The 20,770-nt window shown below is 43.1% G+C and overlaps 1 protein-coding gene across 1 annotated transcript; it reads left to right on the top strand.

Annotated features, from left to right (window-relative positions):
• Window positions 1–2,546: 2,546 nt before the first annotated feature.
• Window positions 2,547–20,421, top strand: LOC105888812 (integrin beta-3-like). Its single transcript, XM_012814555.3, has 15 exons — window positions 2,547–2,800; window positions 3,913–3,998; window positions 5,356–5,560; window positions 5,926–6,178; window positions 7,033–7,204; window positions 7,408–7,569; window positions 7,809–7,904; window positions 8,027–8,116; window positions 8,361–8,495; window positions 11,592–12,021; window positions 14,618–14,840; window positions 15,516–15,616; window positions 15,992–16,111; window positions 17,450–17,616; window positions 18,717–20,421. The coding sequence occupies exons 1-15, from the start codon at window positions 2,731–2,733 to the stop codon at window positions 18,786–18,788; spliced, it is 2,382 nt and encodes a 793-aa protein (XP_012670009.2). The 5' UTR covers window positions 2,547–2,730; the 3' UTR covers window positions 18,789–20,421.
• Window positions 20,422–20,770: the final 349 nt, after the last annotated feature.

Genomic DNA, 20,770 nt, shown 5'->3' with positions numbered 1-20,770 from the left:
ACACACACTCCCCATACTTTACCATACTTTACTTTACCAGGAGCTGTTGTCACTCAAAGCTGACTGGGAAAGGGAGGGGGCAGGTGGGTCCCAAGGAGGGGGAGGGGCTAGGCTACTGATCACACCACCTGGGACGGTTTGTCACCCCTCAAGTTGCAAACAAATACACGCACACACACACACACACACCCACACACACACACACAGACACACACACACGCACACAAAGAATGAGTCCAACTAAATCAGGGAAATCTATTAATGACATCATTCCTAGTCAACCATGGCCCACCTTCCTGTGCTCTTAAGTCACAGGCAGGCAGGCTCTCTCTCTTTTACACACACACAAACACACACACTCATAAATGCATTTACGAATAGGACAGACACACACACACACACACACACACACACACACACACACACACACACACACACACACACACACACACACACACACACACAAATGAGTTCACTCGGTCAGCTCTGTTAGATGAGTACAGAGAGTGGGGCCCTCTTATCTTGTTTTGCCTGCTGACGTTGTTGATAGCACTGCACTTTGATCAGACACTTTGATACGGATATTTCAGTAATGGCAGGTCATGCATGTTACCATACACTAACAGATGTAGGACAAGTATGACAAGTGTGTGTGGGAGAGAGACAGAGTGAGTGAGACAAAGACATAGAGAGACGGAGAGAGAGAGAAAAACAGAACCTACAGGAAAAATATCAGAATGAGATGGAAGCATGTAAATACTGGGTTTAAAGCTACTTTGAATGATACAATTACTTATATCCTTCAGTTCACCTAAAAACATTGGAAAGGCACACTGATTTGTATTGAAGGCTATCATTTTCACCGATTTGTCGCAGAAGTGGTCAGAAGGTAATGTTCTCTGTGTTAGTGCTCCCTCTGGCGACAAGCTTGTGTAGATGCATATACTTGCGAGTTGAAATGCTTCCGTGGGGAGTGATTAAATTAGTAGAAAAAAAGAATGGTTCGATTGAAACTAACAGACATACGTGGCAAAACTGACCACAAAAAAAGACTTGCTATCCAGAAAAGTGACATTCCCCAACAGTGGCGTCTCTGACACGGAAACAGGACACAATAAACCCACAGGCGGTAGCCAACTCAATTAAATGAAACTACACACCGACCTTGCATAATGAATCCAAGCACAAACGCCTCATCAATTAAATCATAAATTCACACATTAACGTAATGCGGCACAGTACCACCAACCAGTAGCACCAACCAGTATACAATTATAGTGGTCTGCAACTGTAATAACATGTCCAAAGCAACATTTCACTGCAGGGAAACCCAATGCTTTCCGTGCCTTAACCCACAGCCAAAATAAGGCACAATGCAATAGTGCAACCAGTGGCGTTCATTGCTTTAAAATAAATGATGCACGACGAGCTTTCATCTGGGCAAAGTCCACCAATCCTTGAATTAATTCAAATTGATTTTCAATTGATAGTAAGTGCATTAAACCTCTGTTGCCCTATGGGGTGGAAATGTCTTAATCCTTTTCAACGTTGAAAAGTTTCTGTCTGACTGAAGTGGTCATTGGCGTAGTGATTATGATTTTTAGCAGTGCCATGTTTTTATCTTGAAACATTCTAGACTTTTCTCGCATTTTTGGTCCCTTTTTTAGACTGAATGATATTAAACTCCTTGGACTTGTGTGGTTCCCAAACGTTAAATATCTCGTTTTGCTGTAATGGCAAGGTACTAACTTTTATTGCCGACTTAATTCATTATATTGTCTTGCAATATAATATATTTACCTACAGGAAACAATTTGGATTGATGGAGATGATTGATGTTAAGGTCCCATTACCATTCAGTCCTTATGGGCCATTAAAGGCTTGCAAAGTCCCATACCCAGACAGATTACAACTGGGATACATGCTGGAAATGAGGGGAGAAAAGGAATTCAGTGTTAAACGGTTATGCAACTAAATGGAAACTAACAGAACCACAAACGGTGCCTGGTTTGGCAGAAGCCCCTGAAATGATGCTATTTCATTTCGTAACTTCAAACCATCTACACTAGATGGCGACAAAACCTCAAGCACCACGAATATCAGGTGGGATGTGTGAATATGGGGTCTGTTTGTGTCTGAAGCTAGACACTTATTCTCAGATAGCTGTTATCGAAGATATGTTTCCTAGTCACGACCGTATCGATGGGTATATGACCCGTTATTACAAATATTCTTTTAAGACAATTCTTCAGGGGTTAACGTTCTTCGTCTTATGTCCATTCCCCAGGCTACGCATCAAACCGACACTTTTTTTTAGAAAAACCTTTTAATGTACAAGTGTTTCATTTTTCTTGGCCGTTTAGTGTGTGTTTATAGCATATGTGCGTGTGTATGTGTGTGTGTGTGTGTGTGTGTGTGTGGGAGTGGGGGTGGTGGGTTGAGAGGGGAGGGGGGGGGGGGTGGGTTGAGAGGGGAGTATTTGTAAACGTTTGGCACATTCCTCATTATGTTTCCCCTAGACATCACGAAAAGCCCTCCCCTCTCTTACCTCTTAAGTAATGAATTTCTGCAAAAAAAAAAAAAAACATCTCCACAATTTACTGTATTTGGTGTGAGCTGCTGCTGGCCGTCTGAAGGGGAAAAAAAGGGGGTGGGGAAAGTTAGAGTTGTTCAAGTCTTGAGGCATGCTGTGCTCACTGGGTACTTGACATCAGTGCACTTTGGGTGGACATGATCATGGAGCGACCGCGGGGATTAAGCATATATGTTTTGGTGTTATTTATTGTATCAAAGGCTTTGGGTAAGTTTTTACATACTAAGAAACATTTTTCTAAAAAGTGAACATGACATTTTTCATAGTAAATTATATTATATTGTATTATATTAAATAAAATACGATTGTATTGTATTGTATTATATTTTATTATATTATATTATACTATATTACCTAGGCTATTACAGGCACTAATGTGTGGTCCCTGAGAAAAGTTATGTAAACCTGCACGCCTGTGTTAATCTCTGAATCTCTGATGAAAGTGCTTACTATGCCACAACACTGATCTTATCCATCAACATTAAGCCTACTCAAACCATGTAGTTTGTCTATCGGCACACTGACGTGGTATTGCAGCACTATTAACAGACACTTGGCTAAATTATGCTCCTCCAAAGTTCGAAAAGAGAATATGTTTTGGTTACCTTAGAACTGTACAAGCTGAGCTATCGGTTGAGGACTTCTAAGGGAAACTGAGTCTGAGGTGGATGTGGGGTAGCTTGCAGTATATTCAAAGCTGTCAGTGGCCATGCGTTGCATGCACTATCTGGTTATCATGCTGTGTTGGGCGGATACAGGTGCACTGAGTGAGAGAGATGTTTGAAGGGAAGGGTTTGTTCCCTGGCCCCAGTCACCTTAGTACTTGCCCGAGGGGGTTCAGGCTCTGTGAAGCGACAGGAGACAATTTCAGTTATTATTGGTGTATGTAAAATATATATATATATTTTTTATGTAAATAAAATTGAATTGGATTGGGCATTCGGAGTGTTGTAGTTTTACCATTCGCGTTTTTTATCTTGATTGCCTGGACATGTTTGTTGAAGTTATGCTCCATTCCCCAAAACACAAATGCAGTACTGCACACTTAACTTCACAAACTTCCATGTCAAAACCAAACTCTCCACTCAAAACCATGTGATCTTATATCTAAACCAAACATTGCCTTCCGACATCACACAAAAGCCATCAAATACACATACACAACAGAGTAGCCATTACACACTGGTTACACAGAAATGAGTAATGCCCACTCGAGGTAAAATGTACCTAACTACAACGAAAGTATGATGTGTTTGTATGTGAGATAACTGTTTGTATGATTAAGCTTTGACTACTCCTTCCAACACACCTGGTTGCAGGGTCCAATATCTGCACGTCTCGAGGCGTGAGCACGTGCCAACAGTGCCTCGCTGTGCACCCAAGCTGTGCCTGGTGCTTCCAAGAGGTGAGCTCCCTTCATTTATTTCACTCTGTTCGATCCTCCCTTGGAGTTCACCACAGAACGGCACTGCATAAACAGAGACAGCTTCTGGTTCTTGCACGCCATTTTGATTTGTGAAAACTCTCAGCACCTACAAAAGTAAGAAAATATCCAATGGCGTGAATTTGTAAATGTTTAAGAGAGATGTGGAAAAAACTCATAAGGTAGTTATTCCTGTTAGATTTTCCATATACCACTCAAAGTTCCCATGTGGGTATAAAGCATAGCTTTACCACAATCTTACAGTTTTTTTTAAACTGCTTACACACAAAGGTTTTACATGTCTCTCAATTTCTGAAAGCCTGTCACTCAAACAGCAAAACCTGACACCAAATCTGCAAAACCGTAAATTAATTATTTTAACTCAATTCTCAAGTTGGTTCACTCTCTTAGACACAACAAACAGACATTGAACAGTTCCTCAAAATGCAAGACATATGAACCAGTTCCAAAGGAAGACATTGGTTGTGATGTTGATGAGTTCCTTTGACCCAATAAAACCCCATAGGAAGCTGGGTATGGTCTAAAAATGACCTAGCATTTTAGTTTTGACTAATTATTTTTCAGTTTGTCGTAATTACCTTTTTTTTTGCAAACTCTTTTCAGCACAAACTACATTCTAGCACTGAAAAAAGCAAAAAGTATACTGTGTGTGTGCTACACTTTGAAAGACTGATAGAAATACTGAAATAGGTGAAAGTACTCTATTTGGGTGTTTATACATTCAGTCTAATGTTACCAGTTTTGTCGGACTGCAAAAGGCTTCAGCCAAACAAAGACAGTAGTGTTTTAGATTTATCTCACTAGTGTGTACTTACTGATTGAAAACGTCAAACCGTTTGAATAATTGTGTTTGCCATTTGACACAGAGCTGTGTAGAGTTTTGAAAAAATGCGATCTAGTTTCAGAAAATGTGTGTGAGCAGTCAAAACTGTAATGTGGTTATGTAGCTGTCAATCAGACGTAAATGCATTTCTAAATACTTAGAATACTGGCAGGTTAATGGAGAAGTTGAAAAGGGTGTTTTTCTCACTTCCTTCACACTTCACAAAAGTTTGCATTTGTTTGTTTTCATATGATGTCTACTAACTATTATACTGTTACATTACAGTGGCCTTGGCATTTTCTGACCGTCAGGGCTGCCTGGTGTTAGTTGGATCATTTAACCTGAGCCGTCAATCTGCCTTCAGTCTCATTCGACAGAACCTTATCAAGATCATAAACATGTCCATGTAGATAAGATAAAATGGTCTGATCCTGTAAAGTCCAGTAAGGCTTGCCATCAACTAACATGGTCGTACACGGTGGTGTTTTCCTTTAGGACTTTGGGCAGGGCAAGACGGGGGTGTCTCGTTGTGACCTAAAGAAGAGCCTCAAAGCAGCAGGATGTTCAGACCGCTCACTGGAGAACCCTAAAAGTGGTATGACCGTCGAGGAGGACAGGCCACTCAGCAACAAGGCTTCAGGGTCCACCATGGACGTCACACAAATTCAGCCCCAGAAACTCCACATCACTCTGAGACCAGGTCAGAAAGCCAGAGTGGATCACATGCTAGCTCAGGTCTGGTTAATATGGACCTAACATCTTAACTCTCTTAATAGTAGAACCATGTTGGAAACACATCTTTTTCCTTACAGTGGTTTATATGCTGCTCAGTTAGATTACATAAATGTACAAAAGCATAAGTCCTCTTGTAGCTTGGGTGGGGAGCCATTTCCTCCAAAACTTGGCACCATATTTTCTTATGAGGCCTTACGGAGTTGATTTCCTGATGGCCTCCACCTGACGATGTGTGTAGCCATGTGTCCAATACTAACAACAACACTGTGTCTCCCATGACCTCACACTCTGCTTGTTTAAAATGGCCCTGTGTACATAATCTTTCTATAGGCGATTCCAAGCGCTTCACGGTGAAGGTGCGACAGGTGGAGGACTACCCTGTAGATCTGTACTACCTGATGGACCTCTCCTACTCCATGAACGACGACCTGCGCAGCTTGCGGATGCTGGGCAACGACCTCGCCAAAGCCATCAACCAGACCACCAGCAACCTGCGCATGGGATTCGGCGCTTTCGTGGACAAGCCAGTCTCGCCCTACATGTACATATCTCCGCCGGAGGCTGTGCAGAACCCCTGCTTCGGGTAAGACACTCCAGGGGTGCCTTGGCGGTAGCTGTGACTTCACAAGAGAGCCAGAAGTGACTTTTTTCTGCATGCGTAAGCATCATGTAATGACACCTTCCCCATGGCCACCTATTAGAGTTAGAGATGCTGTTGGGTGTTTTGAAGGGGACTGTCAATTATGGTTTATGGTGGTGCCACACCCAAGTTGTGTGTTGCAAGTGTCAGGTAGACTCATAACATGATGTCTCCATCAGAGGAAGGCATTGAAATACTATACTGATTTGTTATGTATTTCATGACCCGTGGTTATGGTTTTAGACTTGTGACAGAAACAAGAGCTTACAGTGTTTTTAAGAGTGGTGTCAAAAGGATCAGTTCAAAACTGAGTCCTGGTTCCAGTCAAGGAAAAAAAAAGCACAACAATATTATGAGTCAGTCCTAAGAGGTAGAGATTAACGCCAGACCCTGCTAATCTGCTAAACCACCTCACCACAGACACAAATACTTCAATTAAGAAGCCGCACAGAAACGTGTGATGAAAACCTACGGATGATGACTACTATACTGTGTCACTTTGGTCAATTACATCAGCCATTACCAGTTCGACCTCACTTAACCGTAAGGAACATATGCTTAAGCAATTAGACTACGTTAGATCATGCATTTCTGATTGTTCCTGTTCGTAGCAAATTAATAATTTCCCGTTCGGCATCCCTGTCCTGAATAGAAATGATCCCATCATACAATCACAGAATGGAATGGAATTAAACTGTTTCTACTTCTATGGATCCGAACATACAATTACAGAATGGAATGTAATTAAACTGCTTCTGATTTTATGGATCTCAGAGACGTCTCTGCTTCTCCCACAGCTTGAACCGGAACCCAAGCGTGTGTGAGCCTCAGTTTGGGTACAAGCACGTTCTGTCCCTGACAGAGAAGGTGGGCCGGTTCACAGAGGAGGTCAAGAAGCAGATTGTGTCGCGGAACAGGGACGCCCCCGAGGGTGGCTTCGACGCGATCATACAAGCGGCTGTTTGCAAGGTGGGCATGAATGGGCGATACTCACTCCAAAGCCTTGAGGGCAGCAAATAAAGACATAATTCATTTTATTTAGAGGTGCAGAACAACACACAGAAATGTAAACATTTGCATAGGTGTAATTGTCAAAGTGTCACACAAATTTCACTCATACACCAACGCTAAATAAAAAGATCTCCTCTTGTTTCCTGTGCCTTTTGCCTTAGGAGAGAATTGGCTGGAGACCAGGTGCATCTCACCTGCTGGTGTTCACCACCGATGCCAAGACCCACATCGCTCTGGACGGGCGACTGGCTGGCATTGTGCAGCCCAACGATGGAAAATGCCACATGGGTTCAGACAACATGTACTCCATGTCCACTATACTGGTACGCACAAGTTAGCCTTAATCCCTCTGCACTTTTTTTCTCTCAGAGACCATTTTCATATTCTTTTCCGAGGCAGATATGTAAGACAGCAAATATTATAGTTACATGCTTAAGTCACACTACCCTACCCACTATCTGAATACTTCACACTACCCTACCGACTATCTGAATACTTTTTCAGATTGTTTTAGATTGTGTCTGACATGATGTGTTGATGACACTGGTCTTTTGTCCTACAGGACTACCCCTCTCTAGCTTTGATAACAGAAAAAATGTCGGAGAATAACATTAATCTCATCTTTGCGGTCACTAGCCCTGTGCAACCTCTGTATAAGGTAAGAGTCTCCTATGTTCCCTGGGATTTCAGATTGCACTGGTTTTAACTCATTTACTCTCACTTTGTAATTCAGTGTTTTTAACTCTTTCCCCTCTCTCTCTCTGCATCTTTCCCGTTCAGAACTACAGTGAACTCATCCCTGGAACAACAGTTGGGATCTTGTCTAGTAACTCAAGCAATGTGATTCAGCTCATCCTTGCTGCTTACGCTGTAAGTGATTAAGCCTTTAAGTCCTTTCAGCTTTTTTTCTTTCTCAATATGCTGAGGTTGACAGGAAAGTGCATGTCTGTGGTTCTCTCATTTTCCAAAGAATTATGTTGTAATGTTCCTCTAAATTACTCTACAACCAATGTCTTAGTTGAAAAGAATGTTCCAGAGGCTACTCGAGTCCCTACGGAGGCACGGCATTGTTAATTTGTTCTTTGCTGTTGTTATTCTTTTTCGTTGGGGACAGAAAATCCGTTCCAAGGTGGAGCTGGAGCTCCAGGGAATTCCAGAGGAGCTGAGTTTGTCCTTCAACGCCACCTGCCTGAATGGGGAGGTCATTCCCGGTCAAAAATCCTGCTCTGGCCTCAAGATAGGAGACACTGTTAGTAACCTCTCCCATTTTATTCTAACTTTTCTTTTACATTCCAGTTGGTAACACGGATCTTGCCATTCTCCAAATAAGGAATGATTCAAAGAACAGGAAATGACACGCTTTTTCAGAGACACGTCCGTCACTCAGTCCCTGTTATCAGTACAATGGCTAACCGCAGTGTCAAGGTCCGTGTTGTATAGAGTGAAAAGAGATGCCTCGGTTTGGAAAGCACTATCTCAGATGCACATGTACAGTCCCTTGCTCTTGCTCATTCTGCCCAGCGCGTCTGTCCATTTCCTGCTGAGCAGCCAGAACTTCTGAGTCATTGGTGCCGCCCTGTCACATTCACATTTGGCAGAGACAGGACAGGCCAGACAGCCTGTATGAACTCTAGACTGTACAGTCATTTCCATGTCCATGTTTCTCCGTGTGTGATGCTAAAATTATTGCCAGGGCTAAAAGTGTTCTGGTCTTTCAGGTCCCGGCTTATAACTTCAAGGCAATGCATTCTGAAAGGTGTCCAGAATTCCTATTTGTCATTCCGTATTTACATACCCGTCGTGTTTCCATGACGACAGATTGCCACAGATCTATCCTCACTAATTCTGTAAAAGCTTGACTCCAATTTGTTCAGTTAAAAGGTCAAGTTTGTGGTCAATGTCAAGGCCAATGTCAATGTGGCACTCGTGTCGTACATGAGATAATAAGATGCGATAATTCCAGGAAGTGTACCTGACTTCATAATACACTTTTTTCTCAGTTGAGCCAGTAAATGTGTTCAGGGGAGGTCGCCAACCCTACCAAAGGCTTTAAGAACAATAAGTGATGTGCTCTCCTACAGTGCATGGTCTGAACTAGTTAATACACCTTCAAAGGACATTCCTCTTTGTTTAAGCCAACTACTGCCATTTAGCTTCCTCTTTGAAAATCAAGGGAACTTTCTTTGTATCACATGGAATGGAATCCATTTAGATTACAGCTACAGTAAAAAGCTCTTGGGTTGTTAATGTGACCACGGTTTAGTGCTGCACAATGCAGTAGGGCCTGCAGATGGTCCAGGTGAGGTCGACTGAGATGTTTACACCCAGAAACTTGGTGCTTTTAACTGTCTCTACTGTGGAGCTGTTGATGCTGAGGGGAATAAGGGCAGAGCGATTTTTCAATGATCATTTCTTTAGTTTGGTCCACATTCAGAGACAGATAGTTCTCACTGCACCAGACTGCCAGCAGCTTCACTCCCTCTCTGTAAGCTGGCTTGTCATTGGGACTGATGAGCCCCTCCGCAGTTGTGTCGTCAGCAAATTTGATGAGGTAGTTCTAGCCATGTGTAGCAGTGCAGTCATGGGTCAACAGGGCGAACAGCAGTGGACTCAGAATGCAGCCCGGAGGAACACCTGTGCTCACTCTGATGGCGTTAGAGATGTTGCTGCTGACCTGAACAGTCTGTGGCCTCTCTAACAGGAAGTCCAGGATCCAGTTACAGAAAGGAGTGCTCAGACCCAGCTCATTGAATGTTGAGCTGAAGTCTATGAACAACATCCTAACTGATGGCTTTGTTGGCACTGGTATAAAGGTGGGGAATTTGAAGCATGCTATGATGGTTATCCGGCCTAGTGATGTGTTGAAGATGTCTGTGAAGATATCAGCCAGCCACATTCTTTGTGTTTAGTGCATCAAACAGTAGCGTCAGTTCCTCACGTAGCGAGGCATCCCAGTCACTGCTGCTTGGTGCAGGCTTGCATTGTGTGACGGCCTGAATGCTTTGCTACAGGCTCCGTGCATCCCAGGCGTTGGCTCTTTTCATTGGCTCTACACAGATTTGGAGACAGTAACATCCTCTAAGCAATAATGAACTGCTCAACTGTTAACATTGACAGAGGCTACTCAGAGAGTTGAGCTAATTATGCAGGGATTCGCATTTCCTTTATTTGTTAATCCTCCCTTCCCTCCTATCTATCGTCCTAGCCCCTTCCTGTGTAATAAAACCGTGAAGGAAACAAGAAAGGAATGCAGCGAGGATGGAGGAATCAAGGACAAGGAGCTAATTCTTTGTGTATTAGCGTCTTTGCCCACCATTGCCCACTGTGTTGTGTCTGCGTTTACAATCCCTGCCCTCTTGCAGTGGTTGAAAGTAACATTTACTCAAGTACTATACTTAAGTAAAATTGTACTTTTTTAAAAACAGCATGTTAAGAAGGATTTAAGCCCATTTAAGAAGCTCCGAATTGAATTAGGCCTTCTGTGGAAATTGTAGACAATATTGAGAAGACCTACCATACTGCAGCTGTTAAAATACGTTAGAATTCTCCATTTACCAATCCTGTTAAGTTGTGATGATTTGCTGTTCTCATTACATAAACATAATCCTTTAGGCAACACAATCATCAATGTTTTGTTAAAAATGGCACATTTGATGATAATTCAAGCCATAAAGATCTTTTCTTGGTTAGGCTGATAATAACTTATTTTCGTTCATAAACCGCTACATCTTATTTTAAATTGTAGTCTGACAGATGTGAAGAAAGCATAGGAATTAAGGGGAGGGGAAACCTCGGGCATTCCAAAATCTTTGCCTATAGGCTCCAAAAGAACACGTCATGCCTTGTAACCACAACCATAAGACTCCCGCATAGACTCGCTCATCGGTCCTCTGTCCTCCTCTCTCCTCATTCCTCATCTTCCCTGGCAGCAATTAGAGAAATGAGACATACCTCATGACGTCACACTTCACACGAATTCTGAGGACAGAGGACTCATGCAAATATCGATATTGGTTGCACCACTAGAGAGAACTGGCTCCAAGTTCAGCAGCAAACACAAACAACAGTGCTTTACCTCATTCTGCTTTTATTTGAGGCCTTTGGCATTTTCTTTGGCGACAGGTTGATGAGCAGATTTGTTTATTTGTAATGCATTTATAGTAGCACGTGTGGTGTGTATTGTTGAGTATTTATCTGGGAAAACTGAAATGGCCTGAACACACAACTTTACATGAGCCTCATACATGAGAGTGAGATGAGGAACTGTGCATGCCATGGTAGTCATTGGTTCTTATTTGAGCTGTGGTTTTTCACACGTCTGTGTCTGTCTTTATCCGACTGTTAGGTGTCCTTTAGCGTGGATGTGCGTATGCGGGGCTGCCCCAAGAAGAAGAAGAAGACCTTCACCCTGAAGCCAGTGGGCTTCAAGGACACACTGCAGATCACCGTCACCTTCGAGTGCGAGTGCAAGTGCCAGGCTAAGGTGGAGCCTGACAGCCCTATTTGCCATGGGGGCAACGGAACATACGAGTGTGGTGTCTGCCTGTGCCACCCAGGGCGTCTGGGCCCGCGCTGCGAGTGTGCGGAGGGCGACTACAGCCCCGAGGAGCAGGACAAGTGCAGCGGAAGCCCAGACAAGGCGGTGTGCAGCGGGCGGGGCGACTGCGTGTGTGGCCAGTGCGTGTGTCATGCCAGCGACTTTGGCAAGGTGTGGGGCACGATGTGCGAGTGTGATGACTTCAACTGCCTGCGCTACAAGGGGGAGCTGTGCTCAGGTGAGATGCTTGTGGGAGATGGATTGGGGTTGGGAGGTGGGGGGCACATCCGGTTAGTAGGGTTGTGAATAAGTTACCTTCTAAGGAACCTTCTATACATGAACTGACTCTTGGAATGGACCTGGGATTCAGATCTTTTCAAAGTCTCGGTCAGATCTGTTCCGACATCAGTTGCTATGTTAAGTCTGCTCTAGTTGTTTAAAAGGAGCAGTTATTGGACCTTACGACCTGGGTTTCAGGTTTTTACTCAAGTCCTCAGATGGTTTCAGTGTCATCTCTAATGAATGCTGTTGCTTGTAGACTTAGCAGAACATCTGGCGTACCTGCCAACGTCTAGTTTATCGGCAGAGCAAACTGTACTCTTCAGTCTCATCAGTTTTTTGTGGGATTGTCAGCTGTTTAATGTGGGATGTTGAGCTCTGTTGAGTGCTGTCATGACTCACTCTGGTAAATCTCCTTGAGTGAACCAGCTCAGCACCCTTCTTCTTTCATTTGTTTTAATTTCCCCCAAGTTAGCTCCTTATTATTTTCCAAAGAATCATGTTGCTACAACAGCTCTCATCCTCCCAACAAAATATTCAGATCTCCCACTCTCTGCTCTCGACAACAGTGGAGCAAGTCCTGAATTCTTGTTTGTTGAATGAGTTGGTGGGATGTTCTGTCCTGTGGCTTGTGGTCATGAGTTCGCTCGATTCGGCCCTCTGACTTCTCTTGTGTGCCCATACTCTCTCTCTCTCTGTTTTTCATCTGGCCCCGATTAGATCACCACCTCCCTTCTTTTGGTTAGTTGTCTGTCTTCTTTCTTTTTCTGTATAGTCGCTGCCTCCTCTCCTTTGGTGAGACAGTTAACCGTCTCCCTCAGGTAGTGGAAGTTCTCAGTTAGTTTTCTGTCTTTTGCTCCCTTTTGTGCTTGCCAAACTGCCGTGATTGTTCAGCGGAGTTGTTTTATTTATTTGAAGAGTGCACATATCTGTCCTCCCTCAGATGTTTTCAGTATTTTTAAATGGTTCACCTCCAGCGTGACTTCATGTTGGAGGAATTGCCACTGATAACATGCTGTGTTTTCTTGCTGCTCATGCATCTCGACGCGAGTGAGTCCTTGGTGTTTATGTTTAAAGTAGAAGTGCTGATGTTACCAGCCCTGGACCTTGAGGTGAGAACGGACTGGTTCATAGTTTATGTTAGGTTTGACTTCTACAATAGCTAAAGCTAAAAGCTAAAACCACACGGACTGATGTTTTTGGTCAATTTCCCTAATATTTATCCATATTTGACTATTTTGGATGAGGACACAACCTTCTCCTTGTATCCACCAACACAGCATGTATGCTATTTCAAGTCTGTATGTAATTTCCCAGAATCTTGCTGTGTTTGTGCAAGTATGTGTTTGTGTGTGTTTATGTGTGTGTACACATTTGTGTGTATTTATGTGTGTGTGTGGGCGTATGTACATCCGAAACCACCAATGGCTTCATGTGAGCTATCACACTCGCATCAATCACTCCACATTCTCAAAAATACTCAACAATTATCCAGCAGATGGCTCTCATGCAGTTTGGAAATGATGTCACAGGTCTGAAAATAGACATCCCTAGTGGATGAAAGGGGAGGGGGGATGAGGGGACGTCTGGGCAGGAATTATTATTGTTCTTTTCTGTGGTATGAGGAGTCTTGGTACAGTTGGTTAAAGAATGATGATTACAAGTGAAGCGGTGTAGTGGTGAGACTGTGAGTATGGGGGAAGGGTTGTTGTTTTTCCCCTCAAAGCCGGTCTTCCTTTTTGTGTTTCATTGTTGGTGTAGTTTTTTTTTTGCTTTGTGGTAATTACCACAGATGGCAGAAGTTTTCTGCATTTAGCTCTCTTTCACTGGAGGGGTAAGAGAGTGATACGGGTACTGGCAGAGTGTAATACGCACATTTAATGGAATCAAGGAAAGGAATCTAGCTGTATGACAAATGTGTCTCATTGACAGGCTAAGGCTTTTCTGACCTACCCCTCAGGGCCGTGGACAAATTCTGTGAATATTTTACCACCAGAATCCCTTTTTTAGAAAACGATGTGACACGGAACAGATTCATGTTTTTCTGTGAAAGTTCTCCAGGCACTGGACGTTAGGCTATTAGAGCAAATACAAAAAGGGATAAGCATACTATGGAACATGGTGCTGCTGTGAGCAACAGCACATAATGTACCTACAATCCACAGAAGTGGTCATAACTTGTTCTTATAAAAACTTTAAAAACATGCGACCGAATGAAAAGTTAGCCAGATGGGAGCCAGAAAATGAAGCCAAGTGGTTGAATCCAGCTTATATCCAGTAAATGTCATAGATGGCCAGTGGGAGAGAGTTATTTAGTGGTGTTCCCTCACAAATTCTGATCTTAACCAAAATTGTAATTATAGTATCGGTTGATCATATGTCATTTAAACAAGCAATTTAAATAATTTAGAATTCTTTTCATTAGTCTTTTAAAACTAATTGCACAGAATTACAGAACACATCTCTCTCTCTCTCGCTCTCTCTCTCTCTCTCTCTCTCTCTCTCTCTCTCTCTATCTCTCCCTCCATCTTTTTTTCCTCTGAACCCACTCTTAGGTCATGGCAAATGCTATTGCGGTTCGTGTCAGTGTGACCCCGACTGGAAGGGGGAGAACTGTAACTGCTCCACCCGCACGGACACCTGCATGTCCAGCTTGGGTCTGCTGTGCAGCGGGCGGGGCCAGTGTGTGTGTGGCAGCTGTGAGTGCACCCAGCCCGGGGCCTACGGCACCACCTGTGAGAAGTGCCCCACCTGCCCCGACGCCTGCACCATGAAGAAGTGAGTCACAAAACGGTTTTTAGTTACTAAAATCTCACCACAATTGCTAAAGCCACCACACCTATGATCTAAAGTCAAACTAAAGTCATAACAGTCTGTAATTAAATTATCTTATCACAACAAAATGTGTATACTAAACTGGTCTTGAGTTTTCCAAGAGCCTTTTCAGCAACTGAAAATACACCCTATTATTTAGCTTGTTTGAAAAACAACAAGGGAAGAAATAGAATAGGCAAACTATTCACATTTTCTTTGTCTTCCATTGTGGTTGCATATGAAGTACTGTTGTTACACTGCAAAGAATAGCAGGAATATAGACAATATTGGCTGGATTGCATTGCATTGCCTTATAAGGAATTTAAACGGCAAAATGAATCATCATCACCATCCTCAGAATGGCGTATTCTTCCAGATATGGAAGGAGCCCAAATGTCAAACATCGTGCTAACATTTTCTTGAATAAAAACAACACCCACAGGAACCTTGAATCTTCTACATATATGCGACTTGTGCATGAATGTTTTTAGTTAGAGGAAATATACAAAATCATCAAGGCATGTCAGACTCCCTAAAAAAAGTCTAACAGGCCTCAGTCCCTAGAGGGTTAAGAGTTAAGAGATTTCAGAAGTGCTTCTGTCACTCATGCTAATAGTTTTCTGCAATTCTTTTTCCCAGGGAGTGTGTTGAATGCAAACACTTTCAAAGAGGGAAGCTCTTTGAGGACAAAACTTGCGCTCGTATCTGCAGAGATGAGATCCGGCTAGTGGATGATATAGGTGAGACAAGCCACCCGGTCAGACAGACAGACATAAATCAGTCTTAACAGTCTTTTAATGGATTTGGTGGCAAACACACAGTTTATTTAAAAGAGTTGTTATTGTATCATATTGTCAGTGATGAATGTCTGTTGAAATGGCATTACTTGCATGACGAATATCATGTTACATATAAGGTCATAAAGGTCATTATAACAGGCTCTGAGCCATCGTAGCATTGGCAGGCCTTTCGATGATGTCAGCCCACACAAACACACATTATGTGTCTCCTATCCTGTATGTACTGTATACCCCACCCATTTCGCCCAGATGGGATTTGTACATGCAGACATGTGTGTTTAAAACTCTCACTCCTCTCACACCTGCCCTCTATAGTCTTCCATGATAACAACGCGGTCAACTGCACCTACAAGGATGAGAACGACTGTGTGGAGCGCTTCCAGTACTATGAAGAGGCCAGTGGTCAGTCTGTCCTCTTTGTGGTCGAAGAGCCAGGTAAGGGCCTACTGCCTGTGATCTCTCACTCACGCTTAAAAGGGTGCTCTCCCAACATACACACACAACATACACACATTCACTCACTCTCTCACTCACGCTTAAAAGGGTGCTCTCCCAACATACACACACAACATACACACATTCACTCACTCTCTCACTCAAGCTTAAAAGGGTGCTCTCCCAACATACACACACAACATACACATATTCACTCACTCTCTCACTCATGCTTAAAAGGGTGCTCATACACACATTCACTCACTCTCTCACTCACGCTTAAAAGGATGCTCTCCCAACATACACACATTCACTCACTCTCTCACTCACGCTTTAAAGGGTGTTCATACACACATTCCCTCACTCTTTCACTCACAATTAAAAGGGTGTTCATACACACATTCCCTCACTCTTTCACTCAAATTCCTGTGTCATGCTATGACTAAATGCTAAATGCTGCAACCGCAAGGATGAAGAATTGGTATTCAGTTTAAAATGGACTGAAATAATAATGGTGGCAGAATGGACACATTTATTTGCTTATTTGCACAGGTTTGAGGACTGGGATGACGAAGGAAAGCCCTGCCCCCCTTAATAAAGTGATGCGTTTGAATTTGTACCGATAATGCAAATAAATACATCAGATGGTGGCCACAATAGCTATACAGTCATTCCCAAATAGCACACACTCCTGCGCCTTTGCTGCCTTTGATCCCATCCACTCCTGCTCGTTAAAGAGATGTGGAGACTGAAGCAGTAGCACAGACGGTAGCGAGGGGAGACTTCAATGGTGGAGGCACGCAGTGAGGGGTCGTCCATCCCCCCTACCCTTTAATGGATCCACATGTGTAACGCAGGCTGAACCGGGCCTGGGAGCGAGGGAACAGGGAACAGGGAACAGGGAGGGAAGGAGCAAGAGGGTCCTGTCTACATAAAAAAAGCAACCCAACCTCGTAAACACACCACACCATAAATGGCATCACTGCTACCGAACATGCTGACATGGCACAATCGGTCGTTTGAAATCCGAAAGGGAGAGCACGAGAGAGGAATGTTGCCAGAAATAATACAAATAAATACACTTTAACCCAGTATTTTTTACACATATATAAAGCAAAATCTGGATTATCTGGAGATATTCCTCTAAAAAGAGATATTAATTGTTTTGTCACAGAGCCACATATAGTCTTCTGTGGTCGACTGTTGGTTGTTCTTTCATTTAAATGTCATAGATGTACAGTTATTTCCACACTTACAATTAGTGCCCTCAGTTACTCCAACCGAGAGACATCCTCTCCTTATCTTATCTTATCATCTTACCATATCCCTCCCTGCTAGACTGTCCTAAGGGCCCCGACATCCTGGTGGTGCTGCTGTCGGTGGCGGGGGCCATCCTCTTCCTGGGCCTGGCCACTCTGCTCATCTGGAAGCTGCTGGTCACCATCCACGACCGACGCGAGTTTGCCAGGTTTGAGGAGGAGCGGGCACGCGCTAAATGGGACACGGTGAGCTGAGCTGAGTCACATAAACTGCATGGCTGTGACACACACACACACACACACACACACAGACACACACACACACACACACACACACACACACACACACACACACACACACACACACACACACACACACACAGACACACACACACACACACACACACACACACACACACACACACACACACACACACACACACACACACACACACACACACACACACACAGCTTAGACAGAGAGGTGTGTCTGTGGTATATTGACAGAGACCACTCCCTTAGTTCTAATGTTTACCTGTGTTGTCACTGTATATAGTATCAAATTGTGTGAAGGGTTTTAAGTTGAACAGGAGATGTGTCTACATACAATGAATCACATACAGTCAAGAAAGCTGGCAGAGGGATTGTTTCTCTTGTTTGTTTTGTTTACTTTTAGCGGTATGCTGTTCTTTCCCAAAGCAAACAAAAGAATGCCACCCACTCCCGGGGGTTGTGTTTGGTTTTAAATTAGGCAACGCTAATTAGCCTTCTCTGCCAGCCTCTCTAGTCACAGAGCAGCCATTGCTGGTCTGTCTGATCCCTCACTGGCTTTCCATACCAACTTTAATCCCACTGAACAGGTCATTCACTGTGAGGAACAAGGCCACCCCTTGACTTTGATTTCAAAGTGAAGTGCAATTTGAATTCAAGTTGATTTCATCTGTAAATATTATATTTGTTTTATGAGGCACTATTAATAATTCAGCAGTACAGAAAAAGGAGGCTAGTCAAGAACCACTTTGGGATATTACTACCGGAATACAACAGCTTGTCCCCAAGAACAATGAAGTGTTCAACTAGGTGTTCTATTTGTATTTCAGGGCAGTGCTCTTTGCGTACACATGTGTGTGTTTGTGTGTGTGTGTGTGTATGTGTATGTGTGCTTGCTTGTGTGACTGACATTATGTGACTTGTCTGCTTTTTGTGACTCAGGGAGTCTAGACTGTGCAGATTTAGTTTTTCCCTTTAGATGTATAGAATCATGTGATTCTGCAATGATCATCCACTACAGTGGAAAGAACAAAAACATCACTAATCCCTTCCCTCACCCTCTGTCTCGTTTCCAGGGCCACAACCCTCTTTACAAAGGAGCCACCTCCACCTTCACAAACATCACCTACCGGGGCAATAAGGACTGACCTTACCCAGTCCCAGTCAGGAAATGATTGACACCAGCTGGGAGGACAGGCTTTGCTAAAAAGGCTTCAATCCACAGGCAGTGTGGAGTGTCTTCCCCTTAGACCTTTCTACCTGTGCAGGCCCTACTGTTGTAGAATGAGGATGTAACATGATTATTCTTTTATGTGTGTGTGTCACCGCTGGAAATACAAGAGCTTGTACAGTATGTGACTGATGGTTTGAGACTAAATCGAAACTCTTTTTCTCTTTATTTGTATGTGTCCCCATCTCAAACAATGCCTGCAAAAACACCCTAACAAACCTTTTTTGTTAATTGAAAAAGCCAAACAATTTCATCTGGAGACATTGTCGTCCACATAAAACCAATGGATGGAGGGAACTGCCTTGTGAACAGGCTTCTTTTTCTTTTTTTTTTGTCTGTCTTTTTTTGTTTAGTTTGAACGCCTGGGGAGATAGCTAATCACACTCGGCTGACACAGCATGAGACTTCCTCCTTCCTTCCTCCAACCGTCACCCCCGTCATCTTGTTTGAGTACGAGCCTCTTAGGATAAAAGCACTTGGGATGACAGTTATAGCTGGAGCTGTTGCCCCCTTTTCACAGAGCTTGTCAAGATATGGTAGTATTGGTGGCCTCATCAGCTGTAAAGTTACACAAGTTGACTGTTTTTGCTCTCATCACGGTATGCGTTCTTCAAGTTAAAGCAGTTAATGACCATTGATTTTAACATTAAAGATGCAGTCTGTTATTCAGTTTTGTGAAAGGTTAATGATATTTGCGCTTGAACAGCCTATCAAATTACACTCTTCCCTTCTGAGCTCCTGATGCATGTGTGTTGATTGGCTGGGATTGTTTATGGCTCGGTCCGAGCCACAATGTTTGCTTCCCATTTAGAGAGCCAGGACTGTGTTTAAACACACTGAAGTTATTTGACCACAGACACTGAATGGACAGCTAAAGGACCATGAGGAGCAATTTGCTGAATTTTACAAAAAGTGTATGGGATTAGAATTGCGGACTGTGTCTTTAAATTCCAATTGCAATTTGGAGTCTTATTTATTTTGTCTTTCTATAGTGAGGTTTATGTAAGTTGTAAAGTCAGCTGGTTACCTTTGCCAGAACATGTTACAGAACTCCATCGGCCGCTTCATCTACTGTATTTATTGTGACCCGTCGTTACTAATTACATGTTCTGAAAATTAGACGACTGCACACAGACTGAACCGCAACACACTGGGAATTTAATGACAGGTGTCACTGTTGAAGACACACACAAACACGCACACGCACACACACACACACACACACACACACACACACACACACACACACACACACACACACACACACACACACACACACACACAGACACACACACAAGTGTCTAACAGACAGAGGGCTTTATGGTGCCTGTTGCCATTATTTGTGTTTGAATCATCAGATACAAAAAGGGAGAGAGAAAAATCCAGTGGTTGCATTTGGTGCTTGTTCTTAAATGATGTTTTGATTTTAATTGAATTTTTTGTTCTCACAGTTTTCTAAATGAAAAATAAGATCACCATTGTCACATTTGTTCTTTGCAGTATGAAAGTTGTCACAAGAGATTATTACAAAATAAAATATTTTGTATATACATTTTGTTTTCTATGACCTGACCATCTATGACTTTGACTATGATTATAAGTTTTTAATGAGTTGAACGATCTCAGGGAATTTGAAGATGAAGGAGTCAATGAAGTCGTGAGTAGGACTGAAGAGGCGATGGATGGATGAAGAGAAGGCAGAAGGACAGCAGAGGATGGTGAGAGCTCTTGAAACAAGGGAAGAGTGGGACTGGACAAAACAAACGGCAGGGAGTGTTGTGACATTTTCACATTCATATTAGCATGCCTGGACTGAGATAGCTCTGACAAATTGTAGTGACAGTCTCAAACAATGACTGTAAAAAGCTCAGTCGTTTTACAGTCATTGGTCTCAAAGAA

This window comes from Clupea harengus, chromosome 23 (genome assembly GCF_900700415.2).
Source record: "Clupea harengus chromosome 23, Ch_v2.0.2, whole genome shotgun sequence".
Lineage (NCBI taxonomy): Eukaryota > Metazoa > Chordata > Actinopteri > Clupeiformes > Clupeidae > Clupea > Clupea harengus.
This window is presented reverse-complemented; position numbering and strand designations above follow the sequence as displayed.

Coding starts and splice junctions, on each gene's coding strand:
- LOC105888812 (XM_012814555.3), top strand. CDS start 2,731: ATGATCATGGAGCGACCGCGGGGATTAAGCATATATGTTTTGGTGTTA. Junction 7,905..8,026: donor CTGTGCAACCTCTGTATAAG/GTAAGAGTCTCC, acceptor TTTCCCGTTCAG/AACTACAGTGAACTCATCCC. Junction 14,841..15,515: donor GACGCCTGCACCATGAAGAA/GTGAGTCACAAA, acceptor TCTTTTTCCCAG/GGAGTGTGTTGAATGCAAAC.